This window comes from Lepidochelys kempii, chromosome 17 (assembly GCF_965140285.1).
Source record: "Lepidochelys kempii isolate rLepKem1 chromosome 17, rLepKem1.hap1, whole genome shotgun sequence".
Lineage (NCBI taxonomy): Eukaryota > Metazoa > Chordata > Testudines > Cheloniidae > Lepidochelys > Lepidochelys kempii.
The window spans coordinates 12,755,008-12,774,611 of record NC_136396.1 but is presented as its reverse complement, the minus strand read 5'-3'; the positions used below and the strand labels follow the sequence as shown (position 1 = coordinate 12,774,611).

General features: G+C 41.8%; 1 protein-coding gene across 9 annotated transcripts in view; it reads left to right on the top strand.

The window, feature by feature from the left end:
* The first annotated feature begins 357 nt into the window (after positions 1-357).
* Positions 358-19,604, top strand: part of RABGEF1 (RAB guanine nucleotide exchange factor 1) — a 34,098-nt gene continuing 14,851 nt past the window's right edge. For 7 of the 9 annotated variants that reach the window (XM_073315056.2, XM_073315055.2, XM_073315054.2 and 4 more), the window contains exons 1-4: positions 358-488; positions 2,014-2,083; positions 14,677-14,873; positions 16,751-16,917. In XM_073315056.2, coding sequence (XP_073171157.1) covers positions 14,695-14,873; positions 16,751-16,917 — 346 coding nt within the window. In that variant the 5' untranslated portion in view covers positions 358-488; positions 2,014-2,083; positions 14,677-14,694. Of the gene's footprint in view, positions 489-2,013; positions 2,084-14,665; positions 14,874-16,750; positions 16,918-19,604 lie in introns of all 9 variants that reach the window. The other 2 variants (XM_073315049.2, XM_073315050.2) reach the window with 2 other exon arrangements.

The window sequence follows — 19,604 nt, the reverse complement described above, 5'->3', positions numbered from 1 at the left end:
ACTCCCACCCGGGGCAGCGGGTCTCAGGCTCCAGTCCCCTCTGCCCCCACCCGGGCTCATGTCATAATGGTGTTGGCCAAAGGGGGTCATGGTGCCACCACTGAGCTAGGCAGCCCCGGGCCCGGCTGGCTGCAACATCCCGTTGCCAGTGACAGGGCTCTGCAAGCAGGGCCAGTCCTGCAGGTCCTAAATGTGTGTGGGGGGGAGGGCTTAACCCTCCCCCCAGCTGGGGACAGGGCCTGCTACCCCGATTGCCCCCCCCCCATTCCCTCTCCCTCAGCCACTGCCCCAGGTGCTCCGCCCACTCCTTAGCCCCGCCCCCGCTCGGGCCCCGCCCCGCCGAAGCTACCCGGAAGTGACGGCGCCGCCGCACGCACGCGCACGCGCGCTGACGCAGCGGCAGAGGCTCTGCCGAGCTGGCCTGAGCTGAGGCGCGTCGCGTTCGCAGGCGGCGCAGTTGGAGGGGCCGGAGCGGGACTGAGACGCAGGTGGGGCGGCCCCCCGCGGCGGGAGCCGGGTGCCTCCTCCCGGCCGGGGCGAGCGTGGCGGCGCGGGGCCTTGCCAGCCCCCGGGGCGTGGGGGGAGCGGGGCCGTCCTGCCTCTTGCTGGGGGCGTCGGGGGGTGTCAGGGCAGCGCTGAGCCGGTCCTGACCCAGTTACCGGGGGGGGGCGGGTTCTCATCCCCCGACCCCGTAGGGCGGCCCCTTCTTTTCCCCCTTCCCCTCCCCCGCCGCGAACACGGGTGTTTCCCCAGGGCCGTGTCAGGAGCTCGCCCTGATCCCGCCCCCCCCGGCGAGCCCCTCCTAGCCCGGCCCGGAGCGGGGTCAGGCAGGCGGGAGGGAAAGGCCGTAGACCGTGGGGTGGGGCTGTGCTAGGAGTCCCTGGGGTAAAGGGCCCCCCGGGGCTGCCCGCTCCAGCCCCACCCCCCGCGCGGAGAGGCTGCGCTCTGAGCCGGTGAGCGCAGGACAGTGGTTCTCAAACTTGTGAACTTGGGTGACCCCTTTCACATACCAAGTCTCTGAGTGCGACCCCCCACCCCCCCCTTATAAATGAAAAACACTTTAAAATATGTTTAACGCCATTATAAATGCCGGAGGCAAAGCGGGGTTTGGGGTGGAGGCTGACAGCTGGCGACCGCCCCCACGTAATATCCTCGCGATCCCCTGAGGGATCCTGACACCCAGTTTGAGAACTGCTGATATGAGAGGAGGGATGGGGTGGTGGTTAAGGCACTAGGCTGGGGCTCGGCAGCCCTGGTTTCAATTCCCAGTTCTGCTGCAGACTTTCTGTGTGTGATCTTTGGCAGATCTCTGCCCAAATCTTGTGTCTCTGTGCCTTGGTTCCCCATCTGTGAAAGGGAAAAACTTCCTTTTTTCTATGCTTTGTCCATGTAGACTGTAATCTCTCTGGGATAGGAACTGTGTCTTACTGTGTATGGTGCCTAGCACACTGGGGCCTCTATCTTAGTTGACCTCTAGGTTATATGATAATATAAATAATAATTTGTGACAATACTGGTGAAACATAGTTTGATCTTTCTGGTTGACTGCTGTTCAGTTCAAACATATTTTATTGGCACAGCAGGCTATACAAGTCCTGTCAAAACATCAGGGAAACCAAGGTTTGTGTGTCATGGGCGTATATCAAGCTTCTGCCTAGAGCAGACTTCACAGACATTTGGAGACGTTGTGGCAGTGGGGAAAGGCTCCAGCAGCTCCCTGTTGTGGGGAAAGGCTCTGGCAGAGAAGCAGCAGCGGGAAGAGACTCCAGCATTCCTCTGCTGCTGAGCGTTTCCCCACTGCCTCCCCCTTGCCAGAGCTTTTCGCTGACACTTGTAGCTCCACACCACAGCGCGGACGCAACTTCTCACTGCTGCATGTAGCTACGCATACCCTACACATGTTGCTGCAGGTGGCATGCAGTGTAGCCATAGCCTTTATGTTATTGCTGTCCATTTCTGTTTTTTGACGGGCTGCTCTATAATGAGGTGCTGTGCCTTTTTTTTCTTTTTTAGAATATCTTGTACTTCTTATGGACGGACTGGTTTATAGGGAAACATAGAAACTGCATGGAATAACCTTCAGGTGATTTTTTTTTCTCTTGCGTTAACTCTGGCGGGATGGGAGAAATAAACTTGTTTCACTCATTGCACACTTCAGGCTATTACTTCATGCTGACTTCCCAAGAGCATCCTGGAAAATTTGTCTACTGTCTCTTCTACTTTTGGTTAACAAATAATGTAGCTTAATCATTCAAATAGCAATTGGTCCAGCCTTGAAAATGTATTTTGAATGCTTACTAGCCCAAACAGTCTACTCACCTGTCCATTTCTATGATAGCCATTTTAATATAGTTCCCTGGGTATCAAAGGTTTATTATTTTTGTTTGTAACTTACACATGCATTTAGTGTTCATAGAAACTATAGAATGACAGCTCTGGAAACTGAAGTTATCTGTTTAAATACAGGCCAAGTACAATTTGGGGCAGCTCCAGTAAAAGTTTATACAAACAGTACTGCAGGTATTTCAATCCTGACCTTCAGGAGAGCACTTCTAGGGTTGAAAGAGTAGTGCAGTCTTAATGGCTAGTTCACTCCATTGCCAAATACTTAGTGGCAATGCCAGTGAAGTTACCAGTAGTTGTTGTGGCTTTTACAGTGTAAACATGTGTGACCATTGGAAGCAAGACTTGAACCATTACTGATCTGGACCAAAACTGAACTGGTGATCTCAATGTGAAAGGCTCTGTATCCCCGTGACCATTCCCCTGAGTTTTTGTTTAGCGGTCAGGTATTTTAAAAAGACATACAATGTTAGCATGGATTGTGACACTTTTTTGGTTAGCTCACTCATTTGAAAGCAAAGTTTGGAAGGGGTAAATAGCATAATTAAAATGGCATATTAACAATATAAATTGGTTATGTAATATATTTTTCAAGCTAATCATTTTTCATCGACATGTCTTATTTTAATTCCGTACTGAGTGCTCCTGGACAGCAAGACATTTTGACCCATTGTATAAGGGAAAACAAGGTAAACTTGGATATTCTGAACCCAGCTAAGGAGTCCTGATTAAGTTTCCACGGAGAGCTAATGCTTAGATGATGGCAGTTGTTAGAGGTCAGAGAAATTGAGATTGTACTACGTCATATTCAAATGCTTTCAAGCATAGGTATAGTAGTATAATTTGAGAAAGTTAAAAATTCTGTATTAGGGACAGTGGGTAGGTTGGAAAGTTTACAGTGGTGTTTGATCAATAAAATAATACTACTAAGCATGATCTTTTGGTGGTTTGGGAGATTTTGTAAGGTATTTATTGAGTCTTGAATCTTAACGTTATACATAGCTAGGAATATGTATGGAGTTTAAAAACAACTAATTGGTGGATTCCTACAAACATTTGTTTCCGGTTAGTTCATAAAATATTTATTCAGTGATAAGTGAATAAAACTGTGCAAAGCAAAAATGTTTTTTTCCATGTCTCTCAGTGTGTAAAGTGCTTGTCATGCAACGTGTGATAGTATCTTAATTAAAATGGCTGTTGTATTTGCTATAATTAAAAAATTGTAACTTCCTCAAAGTTGGCAATAACAACGCAAAATAAAGTCATTTTTTGTGATGAAGGGAAACCTTGGTGTTATCGAGAGAGTCCATTAATAGACTCCCCTTTGTTCTGATAAAAAAGCATAGCTGAACTGGAATAGCTCATTTTCCTTTACTAGAGAGCTATATTGCAGTCCACATAAGGAGCTTTCCCTTAAGACTATCCAGTTCAGTGTATAGCATGGCTCCCATATTAATTTATTTTAAGTGTCTTTCTGTGGCTCTTGTCACCATTGTATCTAAGCATTTCACAGTACTACTTCTGTAAAATCAGGAGTAGTAATATTCCTGTTTTACACAAAACTGAGGCACAGAGATTAAGTGACTTGACCAAAGTAACACAAAAAGACTGAGTCCTAGTCCAATACCTTTGCCATAAGACCGTCTCTGAGAGGTGCTTCTTGCTGCAAGCACATTACATCAGAACTTTGGGGTCTGTGCTGGCTTCTTGTTGGCTTTCAGATTGAGTTTAAAGTGTTGATGTTGATCTACAAAACCCTGACGGCTGGTTTACACTGGGAACTTACATTGCCACAGCCACATCTCTTCAGGATGTGAAAAATCCACCCCCCCGAGCGATATAGCTATGCCGACCTCACCCCTGGTGTAGACAGCAGGAGGTCGACAGAACAATTTTTCTATAGACCTAGCTACTTCCTCTTGGGGAGGTGGATTACCTATGCTGATGAGAGAACCTCTGCCATCAGTGTTGCTAGTGTCTACACTGAAGTGCTGCAGTGTTACTTCTGCAACATTTGAAGTGTAGACCTAGTTTAAGTGGTCTGGGTATCTCACTCCCTGAGACATCACTTCTGTCCACGTGTTACCGCATCGGTTCCACTAAAAGGGAATCCAAGCTTGTGGCCCTATGGCTTAAAAGGAAATGGTACCCTCAAGGAAGGTTACTTGACTGTAGGAAGCAAGTCCTCCAACTAATATCTGTAAAAACTTGAAATTGTTGACCACCTGGGCATGCTGTAAATCCCATCATTAGTATTTTGTGGAGTGGAAGTGGGGCAAGAGGACTGGGAAGAGTTGTGATGGCTAGATCAGGAGGGTTTTTTTGTAGAATGATCTGATGGAGCAGATATTTCTATTTAGGATTTTTATCCTGTGTGTGTGTGTGTTTTACATTGTGCAAAAGGAAAGCTCAAGTTATGGATGGGTGCTTATTTTAAATTTATTTCAATTTGTATTACAGTCTAGTCTGTAAGTCTTCCTTAGCTTCCCCTTTCTCTTGCTGCCATTTGTCATAAACTCCTGTTATGCTTAGTCTCTCTGTATATCATTGATGTACTTCTTGTGACCAAACAAGTCCTCAGACTGTAACATATAGTCACGCTTGTGATACTGACAACACTTCAGTCAGGTGCAAGTTTACACTAAGAATTGGATATCAGATGTCAACTCCTTAAAACTGCTTCTCTCTGCCTTCAAGCAGGCAAGCAACATAATCTAGCATTTTGATAATGTATATGTGGAATAGAATAACTGATACTTCAGAAAGCTTACTTTCCATCTGGATTTTTGGATCAAAATTTATTTAAAAATGCATATTTAATGTGATACTGAATTACTTGTTTCCTTTCTTCTCAGTCATAGCAGGAAGCAATTTTCAGGTATATATTGCATGGGATTTTATTTGCCTCCTTTTCTGTATGAGGCACACAGGGTCAAGATATAGACACCTGGGTGTGATCTGTTAATTCACAATGTTCATTGCCCTCTGTGATGGATAAAATATTATCATTAAAGATGGTAGCTGAGAAAGATCTGAGATTCCATAATAAGATATACAGACAGTGGGCATGTGGACAAATTAAATTGTGGTTTTAGTTTGCACTGTCAGCACTGCTGAGGGTGGTGCTTTACTTGCATATAACATTTAAATTACTTTTTTAGAGTTGGAACAAATAGTGAATTATGTTCACTAAGATTTATAAAACTTGTGAAGCCTGGTGACCAGGACATTGGATTCCAAAAATGCTAAACAGTGGATGTAACTTCCTTTGCCAAATATTGTTACGAAATCTTATTGTGATGTTTCATTTCCATGTTGTTACCAATATTCTAACCTGGCATTGTTGCTTTAAAGTAGTGTTTGAGCAGTCGTTTGAATTCTGAATAAAAGATAAAACAATTTTACTAAAATCTTTTGACTCTCTTCCTAATGAACATATATTTAATAGGCTATAGTAAATATGCAAGAAAATAAACTTGTCTCTAATTTCTTAATATTTTTAGTGTGAATTGGTTGCTGATTAAGTTTTGGGGATTAAGTGCTGGTTCTGAACAAAGTGGTTACTGTATGATTGGGTTGATGTTAGCTTGTTTTGAAGTTATTTGTTTTCACAGAATCATGGATGGAAAATATTTACGTCATCTTGTCCCTCCCTTTTCTATGGGGGAAACTGGTTCCTAGTTTATTACAAGTACATACTAATTATATGCCTAAATGATTATTGTAGAGTAGTGTGTGAATCATGAATATTTAAGCACTTACATGACTTATAAGAAATTTATGTGCCATGCAATTCAGTGATTGCTGTTCTGAATTGAATAAATATTTGAATAGTGATTGAAAATAGAATGGTTAGTTACTTCAGTCTCATAAAGACTTGTGGCATTTAATTAAAAGAAAATTACTTGAGGTTCGTAATCACTCTTCTGAAGACGCTACTGGTAATAATGACATTACTGTTTCACTCAGGCGCAGCCAAAGAAATGCTTGCTTTCTAATGGACGCCTTTCTCCTTTTTGAAAATTTCCATTTTCGTTGCCTTTGCTCTGTTTGGGAATGGGTTCATGTGGGAGCGTGTCGTAGCCTCACATACAGTGTTTTTTCCCCCTCCGAAGTTATCCACCATCACAGTTGTACTGGTACAGCTGTACTCACGTGAGTGTTAGTGTGAATCTGCTGCTGGCAGATACCGCTGTGTCATTTAGATCTGCTCTGGGCAGGTTGGACAACTCGATGGCTAAAATCCAGAGATGCCATTCTATATTAGACTGGACTTCGGAAGAAGTCTTTACTTTGCAGTAAAGACACCGTGGTCCATCTCGTAGATTTGTACATGATTGTGCCTGGTCTATGCTAGAAAATTAGGTCTGCTTAACTACGTTGCTCAGGGGTGTGAAAAATCTATACCTCTGAGCAGCCTAGATAAACCAACCTAAACTCCAGGGTAGCCAGTGCTAGGTCCACAGAAGAATTCTTCCATTGACCTAGCTACTGCCTCTCCTATGCTGATGGAGAATCCTTCCCAGTGGCTATGCTGAAGCGCTACACAGCTGCAACACTGTAGCATTTCAAGTGTAATCAAGCCCCAGGTGTTGAAAGTGTGCTGTGAACTAGAGGTGAGCCCTACCTGAAAGCTTTCTAATCTGATGTGGAATCAATCGGTCATTCCTCCGCTAATAAAATTTAAAGCTTCAGCTGATATCTTGGCAAAATGTATACAGTCTTCCTCACCTTCCCCTTCTCATCCTGCTCTGAGGTTTAATGCTTAGCACCCAGAACATGACAATCGGGCAGTCTTGATGTTTGTTTTTGCTTCAAGAGTTCAAAAAACTTCCTTTGAAACATTTTTTGACCAGTTCTAATTAAAAGAATTAATAATGCCCACCATGAAATTCATTCCAAAGCATGAATAATAGAGGTTAGACTTAAAATAATAATAATAATCTGGATCTTGGGCAGATCAGTCTGATAGAAAGAGCAGTCTGGATTGTCGCGAAGGAATGTGGTGGAATTCAGGAATACTTCTGAGTCTCTTTGCTTGCTTCTGGAGATAGAGGATAAAAGCTGGAAGGGAGGGATTCAGGAGTCAAATGATAACCATGTTGGGTCACATGGCATTTTACTGCTGTTGGTCATAAATTATAAATGCTGGCATACGCTTAGTGTGCCTAATTTAATATGAAAGTGGATGACTTACCTTTTCCTACTAGCCTGTTTGGGTTTTTTGGACTTTCATACATATTTAAAAAAAGGAAACATTTGTTTGAACCTGTGTAACTGAAATATCATTGTTGACATTTACTGCAGTCCTACAAAGTCACTTCTTTAACCTTCACAAAGTGCAGTTATTGCTTATGTTAAGGAACCATTTTTCATGTGTTGTAGTAATTACATCATTGACTTGTACAGATGCTATCCCAGAAGTCCAGGCGCTCATAATATATGTTAATTTCTGCTTAACTCTGCCAGATTTCTGGGTTAGTTTTTGTTCTGCTGTGCAAAGATGACCCTAAACAGAATTTACATACTGTTGTATATTATAGGAATGTCATCAGTTTCATTGGCTGTGAGGATGAATTTATTTGCCTATTCTGCTTCTTGGGAGGAAAAGGCTAGGAGAGGTGGCAGAAAATGTGACTGAAGTACTGTATGACTTTTACATGATAAATTCTAGACCTAGTATGGATGTGTTAGTTAACAAACAACAGTTTTCCCTGAAGTCACAATTTTGCCTTCAGTCCTTGTAAACACTGATGTATTCTGCAATTTATTTTGATTACATAGCTGAAAAGGACGTCATTACATAATCTCAGTCTTTTATGTGCACACTAAATAAATTATGCGTGATAAATGCTATTTTGATGATGAAGGTGCCCTTTCTTTACACTATATTAAGGCTGAGGTCACAGCATTATTTTTTGTAGTCGTTCTGGTAATTTTAGTAGCTCCATCATGGGTTTGGTGCTGTGTGTTTGTAGATATTTTGCAATCTGTGTTCCCTATGAAAACTGATAAAATATAGCCTCTTGTTCCTCTTGAAAGAACTTTATTCTTAGCACAAGATGTACAATTTCCCAGGAGAAGGATCACTGCTATTTCTGTGCCTGTTGTACAGGACTGACAAATATGGCCTCGGGGATTTATACACATGTGATTGGGGGAGGGGCCCTTTTTGGGTTTAAGGCTGGCCTTGTATGTTATGTAACTGACTTAGAAATAAAGCTGTTTGCTGTGGTGTTGTAGCCTTGTTGGTCCCAGGATATGAGAGAGACAAGCTGGGTGAGGTAATATCTTTTATTAGACTAAGTCAGTGGTTCTCAGACTTTTGTACTGGTGACCCCTTTCACATACCAAGCCTCTGAGTGTGAGCCCCCTTATCAGTGAAAAACACTTTTTAATATATTTAATACCATTATAAATGCTGGAGGCAAAGCGGGGTTTGGGGTGGAAGTTGGCAGCTTGCAACCCCCCATATAATAACCTCGTGACCCCCTGAGGGGCCCTGACCCCCCGGTTGGAGAACCTTGGACCAACTTCTGTTGGTGAAAGAGACAAGTTTTTGAGCTTACGCAGAGCTATTCTTCAGGTCTGGAAAGGTTTTCAGTGTCACAGCTAAATACAGAAAAGGAGGACTTGTGGCACCTTAGAGACTAACAAATTCATTAGAGCATACGCTTTCATGAGCTACAGCTCACTACAGAGGTGGAAGAGATAAGGAGTGAACACGCTGCAGGAAACCATTCAAGATGAAGTGGGCAGTTAACACTTCTACAGTCATAGAACAAGGAGGGTTAGTGGATTATACGTTGTAATGAGCCATAAATCCAGTGTGTTGTTAAGTCCATAATTTTTAGTATCTAGTAGAATGAAGTTAAGTTCCAGGTTCATCTTTCAAAAGTATTGTGCAGGTTTTAGTTGGGGGTGAGGAATAAGAGGTCAGGAATAAGAATGATCCTTTTGTGAAAAGTGCTTACCTGTGGTTGATGTGATTGGTTTTTTTGGTCTTTTATAATTTTTCTGTATGAGTTCTCCCACTTTGTCTCTCTAGAAATAAAGATAGTGTATAAATTCAAGCATATGAAGTTTGTTTTACAAGGTGCATTCTTATTATTATCCTCACGATTGTATTGTGAAGCAGTGTTCATCTGAGGGTTGCATGTTCAGTTCCATTAAGATTTTAATGGAAGATGTTTGTGGAGATAGGTTTAAGATGCGTAAACTGATCACCGTAGACTTTCTTTAAAAGAAAGTAAGACAAGAAAATCATGTCGTCCTTCTGGTTGCACTTCCTATTTTACTGTGAGCTAGCTAGCCTCGTATCTCTGTTGCTGATCAGTTCGGTTTGACATACAAATAACTTAACTGTCCAAAAGTTGGCTAATTTCTAAGACCAATATTTTCAAGAGTCCACTAAGTTTGGACATCCAACCTGAAACACTTCAGAGTCTGAAGGCAGGGGTGGGCAAACTTTTTGGCCCCGAGGGCCACATTGGGGTTGTGAAACTGTATGGAGGGTCGGGTAGGGAAGGCTGTGCCTCCCCAAACAGCCTGGCCTCTTTCCCCTCCCACTTCCTGCCCCCCTCAGAACCCCCAACCCATACAATGCTCCTTGTCCCCTGACCACCCCCTCCCGGGACCCCACCCCCTATCCAACCCCCTTCCTGTCCCCTGACTGCCCCAACCCCTATCCACACCCACGCCCCCAGACAGGCACCCCTGGGACTTCCACGCCTATCCAACCCCCCCGTCTCCTGACTGCCCTGAGCCCTAGCCACAGCCCCGCCCCTAACTGCCCCCCAGGACCCCACCCCCTATTCAACCCTCCCTGATCCTTGACTCCCCTGCCCCCAGACAGGGCCCCCCCACCCCCTTCCGGGACTCCCACGCCTATCCAATGCCCTCTGTCCGCCCTCCCCCCCCCAAACCTTCGCCCCATCCAACCACCCCCTGTCCCCTGACTGCCCCCCAGGACCCTTTGCCCCTTATCCAACCCCGCCCTTACCATGCTGCTCAGAGCAACAAAGCCCTGTTGCCTTACCAGAGCCAACCACGCCACTGCTGTGCTGCCCGGCAGGAGCAGCGAGCCAGACCACTAGCGTCACCTCCCGCTGAAGCTGCAGGAGAGAGGGGACAGCTGGGGAGGGGCCAGGGGCTAGCCTCCCGGGCGGGGAGCTCACAGGCCTGGCAGGATGGTCCCGCGAACCTTAGTTTGCCCACCTCTGAGCAAAGGGGTGGGCACAGAAATATGCTATAATGCACCATAACACTGCCCCTTTCCTCATCTTTATACTCCCAGGTAAATCCATTCACCTCCCCCTAGTGCTCTGGCACCTGTTTGTCACATCTCTCAACTGTATTGTGTATGGAAGTTCGGAAGGGAGTGGATTCAGCCTATGACTGGGTCACAGAGGATGCCTCCTTTCTGGAGTGTGCCCGAACTATTCCTATCTTCCTCCTAGAGGGAAATGCAAGAAAAGGAAACCATAAGTTTATCTACAAAAACAAAATAAACAAAATAATGCACAAATATAAACTGCATAACTGAGCTATCACTATTGTCTGTAGTACATAAACTTGTACAGATTACTATACTCCTGAGAACAGGTCATTATTGGGATTACATAGTCAAATCCCTTTGTTTTGTTTTTCAAGATTTCCATTTAAAAATTTTAGTTCCAATCCTCCAGTGTGCTTCTATGATAGGGTCTTTTCTTTGTATTTAAATGAATGTACTACACACAAGCAATAGTTGTCTGGAGCCTACATCTGGAGGAACTTGACTTAATTAGTTTGTTGAACAGACTTAATTCAGAAGTTTATTTTAATTGCATTATTTTGTTCCTTTTTTGTAGATAAACTTATGGTTTCCTTTTCTTGCATTTCCCTCTAGGAGGAAGATAGGAATAGTTCGGGCATACTCCAGAAAGGAGTTGTTTTGGTCCTTCCCCCCGGTCTAGAACTTCTTCCTTTAATAAGGATTCATTCAGCTACTTCAAATCTAAGTTGCTGAGTTTTTACATTGAAAAGAATCTGGTTTTTTTTGTTCTGATGTACAGAAGAGCATTTGCAGCACACTAAAAAAATCTTCTTGGCCCTAGTATCTGGCTTTTCTCTTTTCTTTTTAAAGCAGTTAAAGGTCTGTTTCGATATAGGGAGCCAGATTTGTCTGTATCTCTGAACTTAGAGTTGCAGAAAGCTGTGGTAGGGTCTGCATCACTTGGATATAAAGGCAAGCCCTTTCATAAAGCAAGAAATGATGCAAGCTCATAAGTGGTTTGAGGGTTTTGTGTCTGTGGGCACTTTCAATTTGCGTCCCTTATTTCCCCAAATTCCTCCTTCATTGTGTCTCTCAAGCACCATCCTGCTCTTTTTAGCCAAAGAAATTTAAATATCTAGATAGTCAATGGACAATACTGAAATATTATTCTTGTTACAGTATGGAATGTAGGTGATTGTGTGTGTGTCGGGGAGGTAATAATTTGAGATGACAGTTGAAAAATATATGGCTTATTTCCTATAATGGTTAAGGCAGTCTTATAGAATGGATATAGAATTCATGTTGTTAGAATATTCTATGTAAAATCTCTTTCTTAAAGCTCCCAATAACTTACAAAATTGGCATATTTTTCTTCAAGCTGATCCTTCCATTGACAGTCAGCTCAGCATTGATGGAAGCAATTGAAGTGTACATTGTCACTTTCAAATAAATCTGTTGCTGATGCTGTGTGAAAAGCCTGTGGCTCTTAAGAAGTTAACATGCGGCTCCTTGTCTAGGCACCAACTCTGGGGCTGAAGCTACAGGCGCCAGCTTTCCAGTGTGACAGGGGTGCTCACTGCTCAAACCCTGGCTCTGCCACAGGCCCTGCCCCCACTCCACCCCTTCCTGCCCCCTCCTCGGAGCCTGCAGTGCCCTCACTCCCCCCCCCCCATTGCATGCCAGAAACAGCTGATTGGGAGGTGCAGGGAGGGAGGGGGAGGTATTGATTGGTGGGGCTGAAGTAGTTTGGTTTCTCTTCTGCATCAGGTCTCTTAAAATCTCTTACCTAAGTCATTGGGAAATGTCGAACATTGTCATAGTTTCTAAAAAAATAGTCTATTATATACATTTTAACCTGGTACAAAATGTGTGTGTCACTTTCCATACTATAAAACTGTGTTCATGGATGGTAATGTGGGGGAATAAATTGGTTTCTTATTTCTTCCGAAGTGAAATAATACTATGTTTCTCTAGATACTTTAGTTGCTGATTGAGCAAAATCAAACAAGCTTAAAACATGTTTTATTATCCACAACCTTTGTATGTGTGAATTTCAGAGGAAATGGAAAGATCTTTGGTCATGTTCTTTTTCCCTTTCCAGTTAAGGGCTACTATTGAATTAAAAATCAGTTCAAGAAAACAAAACAAAGCACCTTAACACCTTAAACTAAAACCATTTTTAAAGAAAAAATATTTTTCACTATGCTAGTTTCATTTTTGCATTTAACTCAGTCTAGTCCATATCAGCTGTGTGTGGTCCAGTTCCTTTTTCATGTTCCCTTGCAATAGTCAAACATATTTTGGGGTGGAGGTGTGTGTATGTAGGAGGATGTTCAAATCCAAGCTTTAACATTAATATATGCATAGTGCTTTAATGCTGAGTTGCTTATGTTTAGAGTCATAAGTGAATTTGTTTGTTTTGTCATAAATGGAGCCAAGCAATTGAAATTAGAATGAAGCTATCTGGCAGTTAACTGCTCCATCACTGTGAAACTGTCCATGGGACAAGCTGTCCTAAAAGAGTAAAGACATTTACACAGTTTATTTCCAATCTGTGTATTTGAGTCAAATTTAATTATTTTCAAACAATTCAGAGGCTTAGGTCAGTAAATGTAGTTTCATTTGTCTTGTTCGGTACTGCATCAAATAGTTTAAAATTCTGAAAGTTGAGACCTACTGCTAGATAATGAATACCTGACTCTCTAATACTATGAGACATTGGTGCAAATACTGATTCTTACTCAGTTGTATAGACTCGTTGAAGACAAAAATGAGAAAAATGATCAGGAAACTAGGGATCTGGTTGCTTATTAAATTCTTGGATCAGTGTTAGATGGTTGTAAATCTGTTCAACAGAAATATTGCCTTACTTGCCTCCATGCTAAAATGGCTGACAATATTGGATCTGTCATGTCTTATTACCATGGCCCTACCAAATTCAGGGTCCATTTTGGTCAGTTTCGCAATCTACAATTTTTAAAATCCTATAATTTCATGATTTCAGCTATTTAAATCTGAAATTTCACTGTGTTGTAACTGTAGGGGTTCTAACCCATAAAGAGGCAGGGGGGTTTGCAAGGTTATTGTAGGGGAGGTTGCGGTACTGCTATCCTTACTTCTTTGCTGCTGCTGGTGGTGACGCTGCCTTCAGAGCTGGGAATCTGGAGAGCGGCGGCTGCTGGTCAGGAGCCCAGCTCTGAAGGCAGAACCACCGCCAGCAGCACCGCAGAACGAAGGATGGCACGGTATGGTATTGCCACCCTTACTTCTGTGTTGCTTCCTGCAGAGCTGGGCCCTCAGTTAGCAGCCACCCAGCTCTGAAGGCAGCCATGCAGACGTAAGGGTGGTAATACCAAAGCCCCTCTTCTCCCCCTAACTCTCTTTTGGTTCAGGGCCCCCAATCTGAGAAATGCTGGTCTCCCCATGAAATCTGTACAGTATAGGGTAAAAGCACACAAAAGACCAGATTTCATGGTCCGTGATACTTTTTCATGGCTGTGAATTTGGGGTAGGGTCCTACTCATTAGTTTGACTTCTTCAGAGATGGTTAGATCCTAAATACAAATCTAGTAAATACAAATACATCCTGTATCTGTTCATTAAGGAGCCATGTATTTTACTATGTTTGACATTCTCCTGCCTGGCATGTTGTGTAATCACTCGTACCCACACACTACCCTGGTGAGAGTGGAGTGTTCTGCTTTGGTAGCCTTTTACGTTTTTTTCAGAGTTGTATGACTACACAAGGTGCAAGACAGTGAAGAATCAGACCTCCTGTATTAAGAGTTGACCTGTACATAGCACTTTACATTGACAAAAGCTGTACACATTTACATTCATCCTGTGACTGTTTTGGTACTGTATGATTGTATAACCATCAAATGATGGTGTTCTAACTAGTGAAAATTGCCCTGGATCCTCTAGCCTTTGTGTTTTTACTACTTGAATTATCGAATAATTCGAGAGAGGATAGCTTCTCTCTGTAAGACAAATGGACTCTTCAAAATATTTACATTTCTTTATCAAAGTATTTTCATTGGATTTCTTTAACTGTCTGTCAACAAGTTTCTCTTCAGTTCTTTAAACAGGAAGAAATGAGCCTAAAGTCTGAACGCAGAGGAATTCACGTTGATCAGTCAGAACTACTGTGCAAGAAAGGATGTGGTTACTATGGAAACCCTGCTTGGCAGGGCTTCTGCTCCAAGTGCTGGAGAGAAGAGTACCATAAGGCCAGGCAGAAGCAGATTCAGGATGACTGGGAGCTGGCAGAGCGGTAAAGATGCCTCTTTATTCCTTCATCCCTTGCAGTCAGATGGCTTTGCCAAACAGTATGGCCATCTTTTATTTTATAGTTCTTTTTACCCTTCTTGCCTTCAGTTGCCAGCTGTGGGCTTTGCAGGAGGAGACCGAATCAAATTTCTGATCTCGAGGAAGAAATTTGTCATTTGTGACATTTTTGCATAAAAAACACTTCAGAAGAGCATTGCTATGTGGTAACTAAGGACAACAAAACAAAACCCCAATAAATATTCTGCATAATCTACACGATAAAGTCTGGAATTCCATGACTAATCCTTGGCAGTGTACAAACTCCTTTTATTTCAGTCTTTTTTTCTTAGATGCTGATTAGATTAAATTACAGTTGATTATACTTCTCAGCTAATATTTTTGTCCTGGCAGTAGCAAGGATTAAAAATGCCACCATTTTCAGCATTAACTGAAATTTATAGTTCCTCTACTGTGAAACATGATCAGCAGCATCTTGGGTTTAGCCAATAATTAATATGAAGTTTCAGTTTTAAGTACTTTCGTTACTTTATAAGCAAAATTGGCAAAAGTACATCTTGTTTCTTTAATATAGGCTTGTGTCCCCAGGCAATTATTTCTGATTAGCTATTTCTGTTTAACTCCGCATGTGGACATTCTTATTCTGGAATAAGAGCATCCACACGTGGAGATAATCAGAAATAGTTAATCTGTTTTAAATGCACATCCTACCTTATTCCAGATCAAATTTCATGTGTAGTCAATCCTAGCAGCAAAGATTTGTTTTTTACATCATGGGTGAGATGATGTTTTTGCTTTATGCCCATTCAATAAATGGCATTTTAGTAACTTCTGCTATCTTCAGCTGGCCTGGAAATGTCCAGCTGTGATTTCCAATGCATACTGCACCACAATTATCCATGCCTCCATTACCTACAGGCTGCAGTACTATAATGCTTAAGTTTACCTTTGAAGGTTGCTTGCATGTTTCACCTAGTGGAGAATGTGGCCACATCTGTCATTAAGGGTTTGTCTACACTAAAGTTTTTTTTTTTTTAAAACTTTAGTTGATTGCCAGTTAACTTGCATTTGCTACTCCACAAACATTGGTTCCAGCAATTGAACATTTGTGGCATATCCTAGAATTCAATCTGGAATAAATCTCAAACTTTTTTGGAATGTCCAGGCTAGAATGTAGACACTTGTTAGCTAACTCAAGTTAACTGGCAATCAATTAATCAAGTTCTAAAAAAAAAACTTCAGAAAAACCTCATGTAGACATACCCTAACTCAGTGGTGGGCAACCTGCGGCCCGTCAGGGTAATCCGCTGGCGGGCCGTGAGACAGTTTGTTTACATCGACTGTCCGCATGCACGGCCACCCGCAGCTCCCGGTGGCCACGGTTCGCTATCTGTCACCAAGATTGACATAGACGAAAACAAATTTATAACCTCTTCAGGAGGGAATAAAGGGGGCAGGTAATAAGGGTGGTGGTATTTTTGTAACTGTCCAAGTACCATGGTGTTGGGTCTGTAAGAAATCCTTTTAATAAGTGATAACTTTTCACTGTGGATGTTGAAGCAGCAGATAAGCTCTTTATGATTATGATTAACTTGTTTAAAATAGTAAATACAATCCCTGCCTTGAAGAGCTACAATTAAGGTGAAAGGAAAAATGTTTTTACTGTGTTGACCGTGAGGAAAGGAGAGATTTATATAACGACAAAGAAGTGATGCTTGGAAGAAGAGTTGATAGAGGGGTGAGGGAGGAGAAAAGAGTCTGGGAACAGGCTTGGGGGGCAGAAAGGATAGTGGATTTGACAGTGCTTATTAATTTTTTGTTGGCGCTAACTAGCTACACTGTCCCAAATTCTTTTAATTTTAGACTTCAGCGTGAGGAGGAAGAAGCCTATGCTAGTAGTCAGAGTACACAAGGGGCACAGTCGCTCACCTTTTCCAAGTTTGAGGAAAAGAAAACCAATGAAAAGACACGCAAGGTGACAACCGTCAAGAAATTCTTCAGTGCGTCTTCCAGGACAGGAGCTAAGAAGGGTAATTCTTACATTTCTTTAACCATTACTATATAATATATCCTTTATGGATTTTTAGAAGGCTGTGTATAATGGTTTACCAAATATAAGCCAATAACTACGTTGTATATGGACCTCCATCCTATACTTGTATAATTACAAGGTCAGAGTCATCGCCACTGTTAAAAACAATACTGATAAAACTACTGTTTTGAATCTGCTCCATTGTTTTCCAGAACTACCATGCTGTTTTACAAACTGTATGCCCAAATAAAGCCTCTAAAACCTTAATTCCCACTGAGTTGTTAGTAGTTCCTCTGATCAGCATACAGGGGAAATAATACCATCAGATGTGACGGCTGACTCTGTATTGATGGAACTCCTGGATCACTTTACACTATTGACAAGAGTTATCTGTGTGAATAGTTTTAAGTCTTCCCAAGCTATTTGCCACTAAAATAAGTTGTGAAAGGGACTTGAAATTCTAGGGTCTGTAGACAGTGCATGTCTGTGATTAACTCAATTTAAAACAAGTTTTGTTGGTCTTGGATTAGTCTAAATTAGTGGTTTTCAACTTTTTTTCATTTGTGGACCCCTAACAGATTTTGGATGGAGGTATAGACCCCTTTGGAAATCACAGGTTGAAAACCACTGGTCTAAATGAGCAGTGGTTCTCTTTGCAATATACTCCATGTAATTTGGCCAAGTTGGGTGTCCAAACTGAAGCTTAGACTAGTTAACAGAAAATGAGTTACCTGTCTTCCTAAAGGCGCTGGGTGAGGGTGCCACACGCTTGCGTCCAAGGCACTTAAGTTTATTAATTCAAACCTTTATTTGAATGAAAAGCTTTTCTTGCAATAATAATTACACTATTAAAGCAAGATACAACAGACATACAGAAAAAGATAATGGCCAGTTACCTTCTCCTGGGTTATAAGTCACTCATGGTGGGTTTCCCCAATGAAGCTCCAACTGTCCCCTCACGTTTTAAGACACTTACACACATCCAATTACATATTCATTAGTTCTTTTCCCACTCACCATTAAGTATCATCAATATTATGTATCTTATGTAATTCATACAATAGGCATGTGTAAGCTTCAATTTGCAGGACTTTTGCAACCTGTGCTATTTTCATGTTTCTCTTTTCTAATTGGGTTATTACCACTGACCATGCATACTTTGACCAGGTCACTTTATCTGATATTAGGGACTTTTTCTCTAATTGCCTTTTGGCAGCACATTTTGTTTATCTGTTGTCTTCCAATTTAAGCCCATCCTGTGCTCAAAATATTCCTTTTGTCCTGTACAGCAGCAGCTGTAAGCAAGTTCACTTAACAAATTAGAGCAATGCTACACTCATTCAAACAAAGCTGAGGCCAGCCAAGTCATAAGTGTCTTGATCTGTCCAAACTTTTTATATAACCCATTCTTATGACAATTCCCAATAAAGGCCAGTGTGCTGACATTAGAAACTGTTCAGAAGATCTTTGTTCCCTTCACCACTTCTTGTGTTAATATATCCCTGAAACAAAGCAAATGGAATTTTCTCCTGGTATCACTGTTTGTAAAAGATCCTATAACTACAAAGCTGTGCTAAGGAAGTTTGCAGCTAAACTTCTTGTGTTTTTTATATTGAGCATGAGGAAACTTAGTATTCTTTCTGGGTTGCTTTGTCAGTTAAAATCACTGTGAATAATCCTATAAAATGTAACTGAGGCTTCTTTACGTATGTTTTATGTAACAAACTATATGGAGCAGCATCTGAAGTCCTATAAGTATTAATTAGGGCTTCTGATTTTCAGTTTCAATTGATAAACATGAATAAAACACTCCTGATACAAAAAAAAACCCCATACTTTTATCTAAGGCCTTGTCTAAACAGAGCAGTAATGCGGAGTACAGGAGTGTGATTTCTAAAATGCACTAACCATGTAGATGCTGATGGTGCACAATAAAGATTCCCTACTGCACCTTAAGATAGCTCAGCTGGAAACGTAACTATGTTAAAACACATTGGGAAACATTACAAAGATTACAGTAGTATACACTGTAATGAGTAATGCATATGATTTACATTACTCATTACAGGTTTCAGAATAGCAGCCGTGTTAGTCTGTATCCGCAAAAAGAAAAGGAGTACTTGTGGCACCTTAGAGACTAACAAATTTATTTGAGCATAGTGAGCTGTAGCTCACAAAAGCTTATGCTCAAATAAATTTGTTAGTCTCTAAGGTGCCACAAGTCCTCCTTTTCTTATTACTCATTACAGTATATGCAAGAGAGCTCTGAAAAACCCTGATTTTTGTACATGTACATAAAAGTCAAAAATTGCTAAAAATCCCAAAAAATGAAACAAACCTTAAAAAAACCCAGAAGCCCTAATGTTGTAATGATGTAAATAAAGTTACTAGTTAACTGCCAGGAGTCATAAAAGGTAACCATAGATGATACCATGGTACACTTCAAGCAAAGTGATTTACTTTATCAGAGCAAAAGCAAACCATGATCAGCACTTGCAGGGAACAGCTATGATACACTTTAAAGCAAGCACCTTGACGAATGTCGGCTCCAGTAGAGGTGTAACAAGGAAATGTACATATTGGTCAACCAGTGTAATAAATTCCTTCTTACACAGGACAACAGTCTCTTCACCCAAACAGTTGTTTTAAGAATTAGCCTTATTAAAAGTGACTTTCAAATCATTT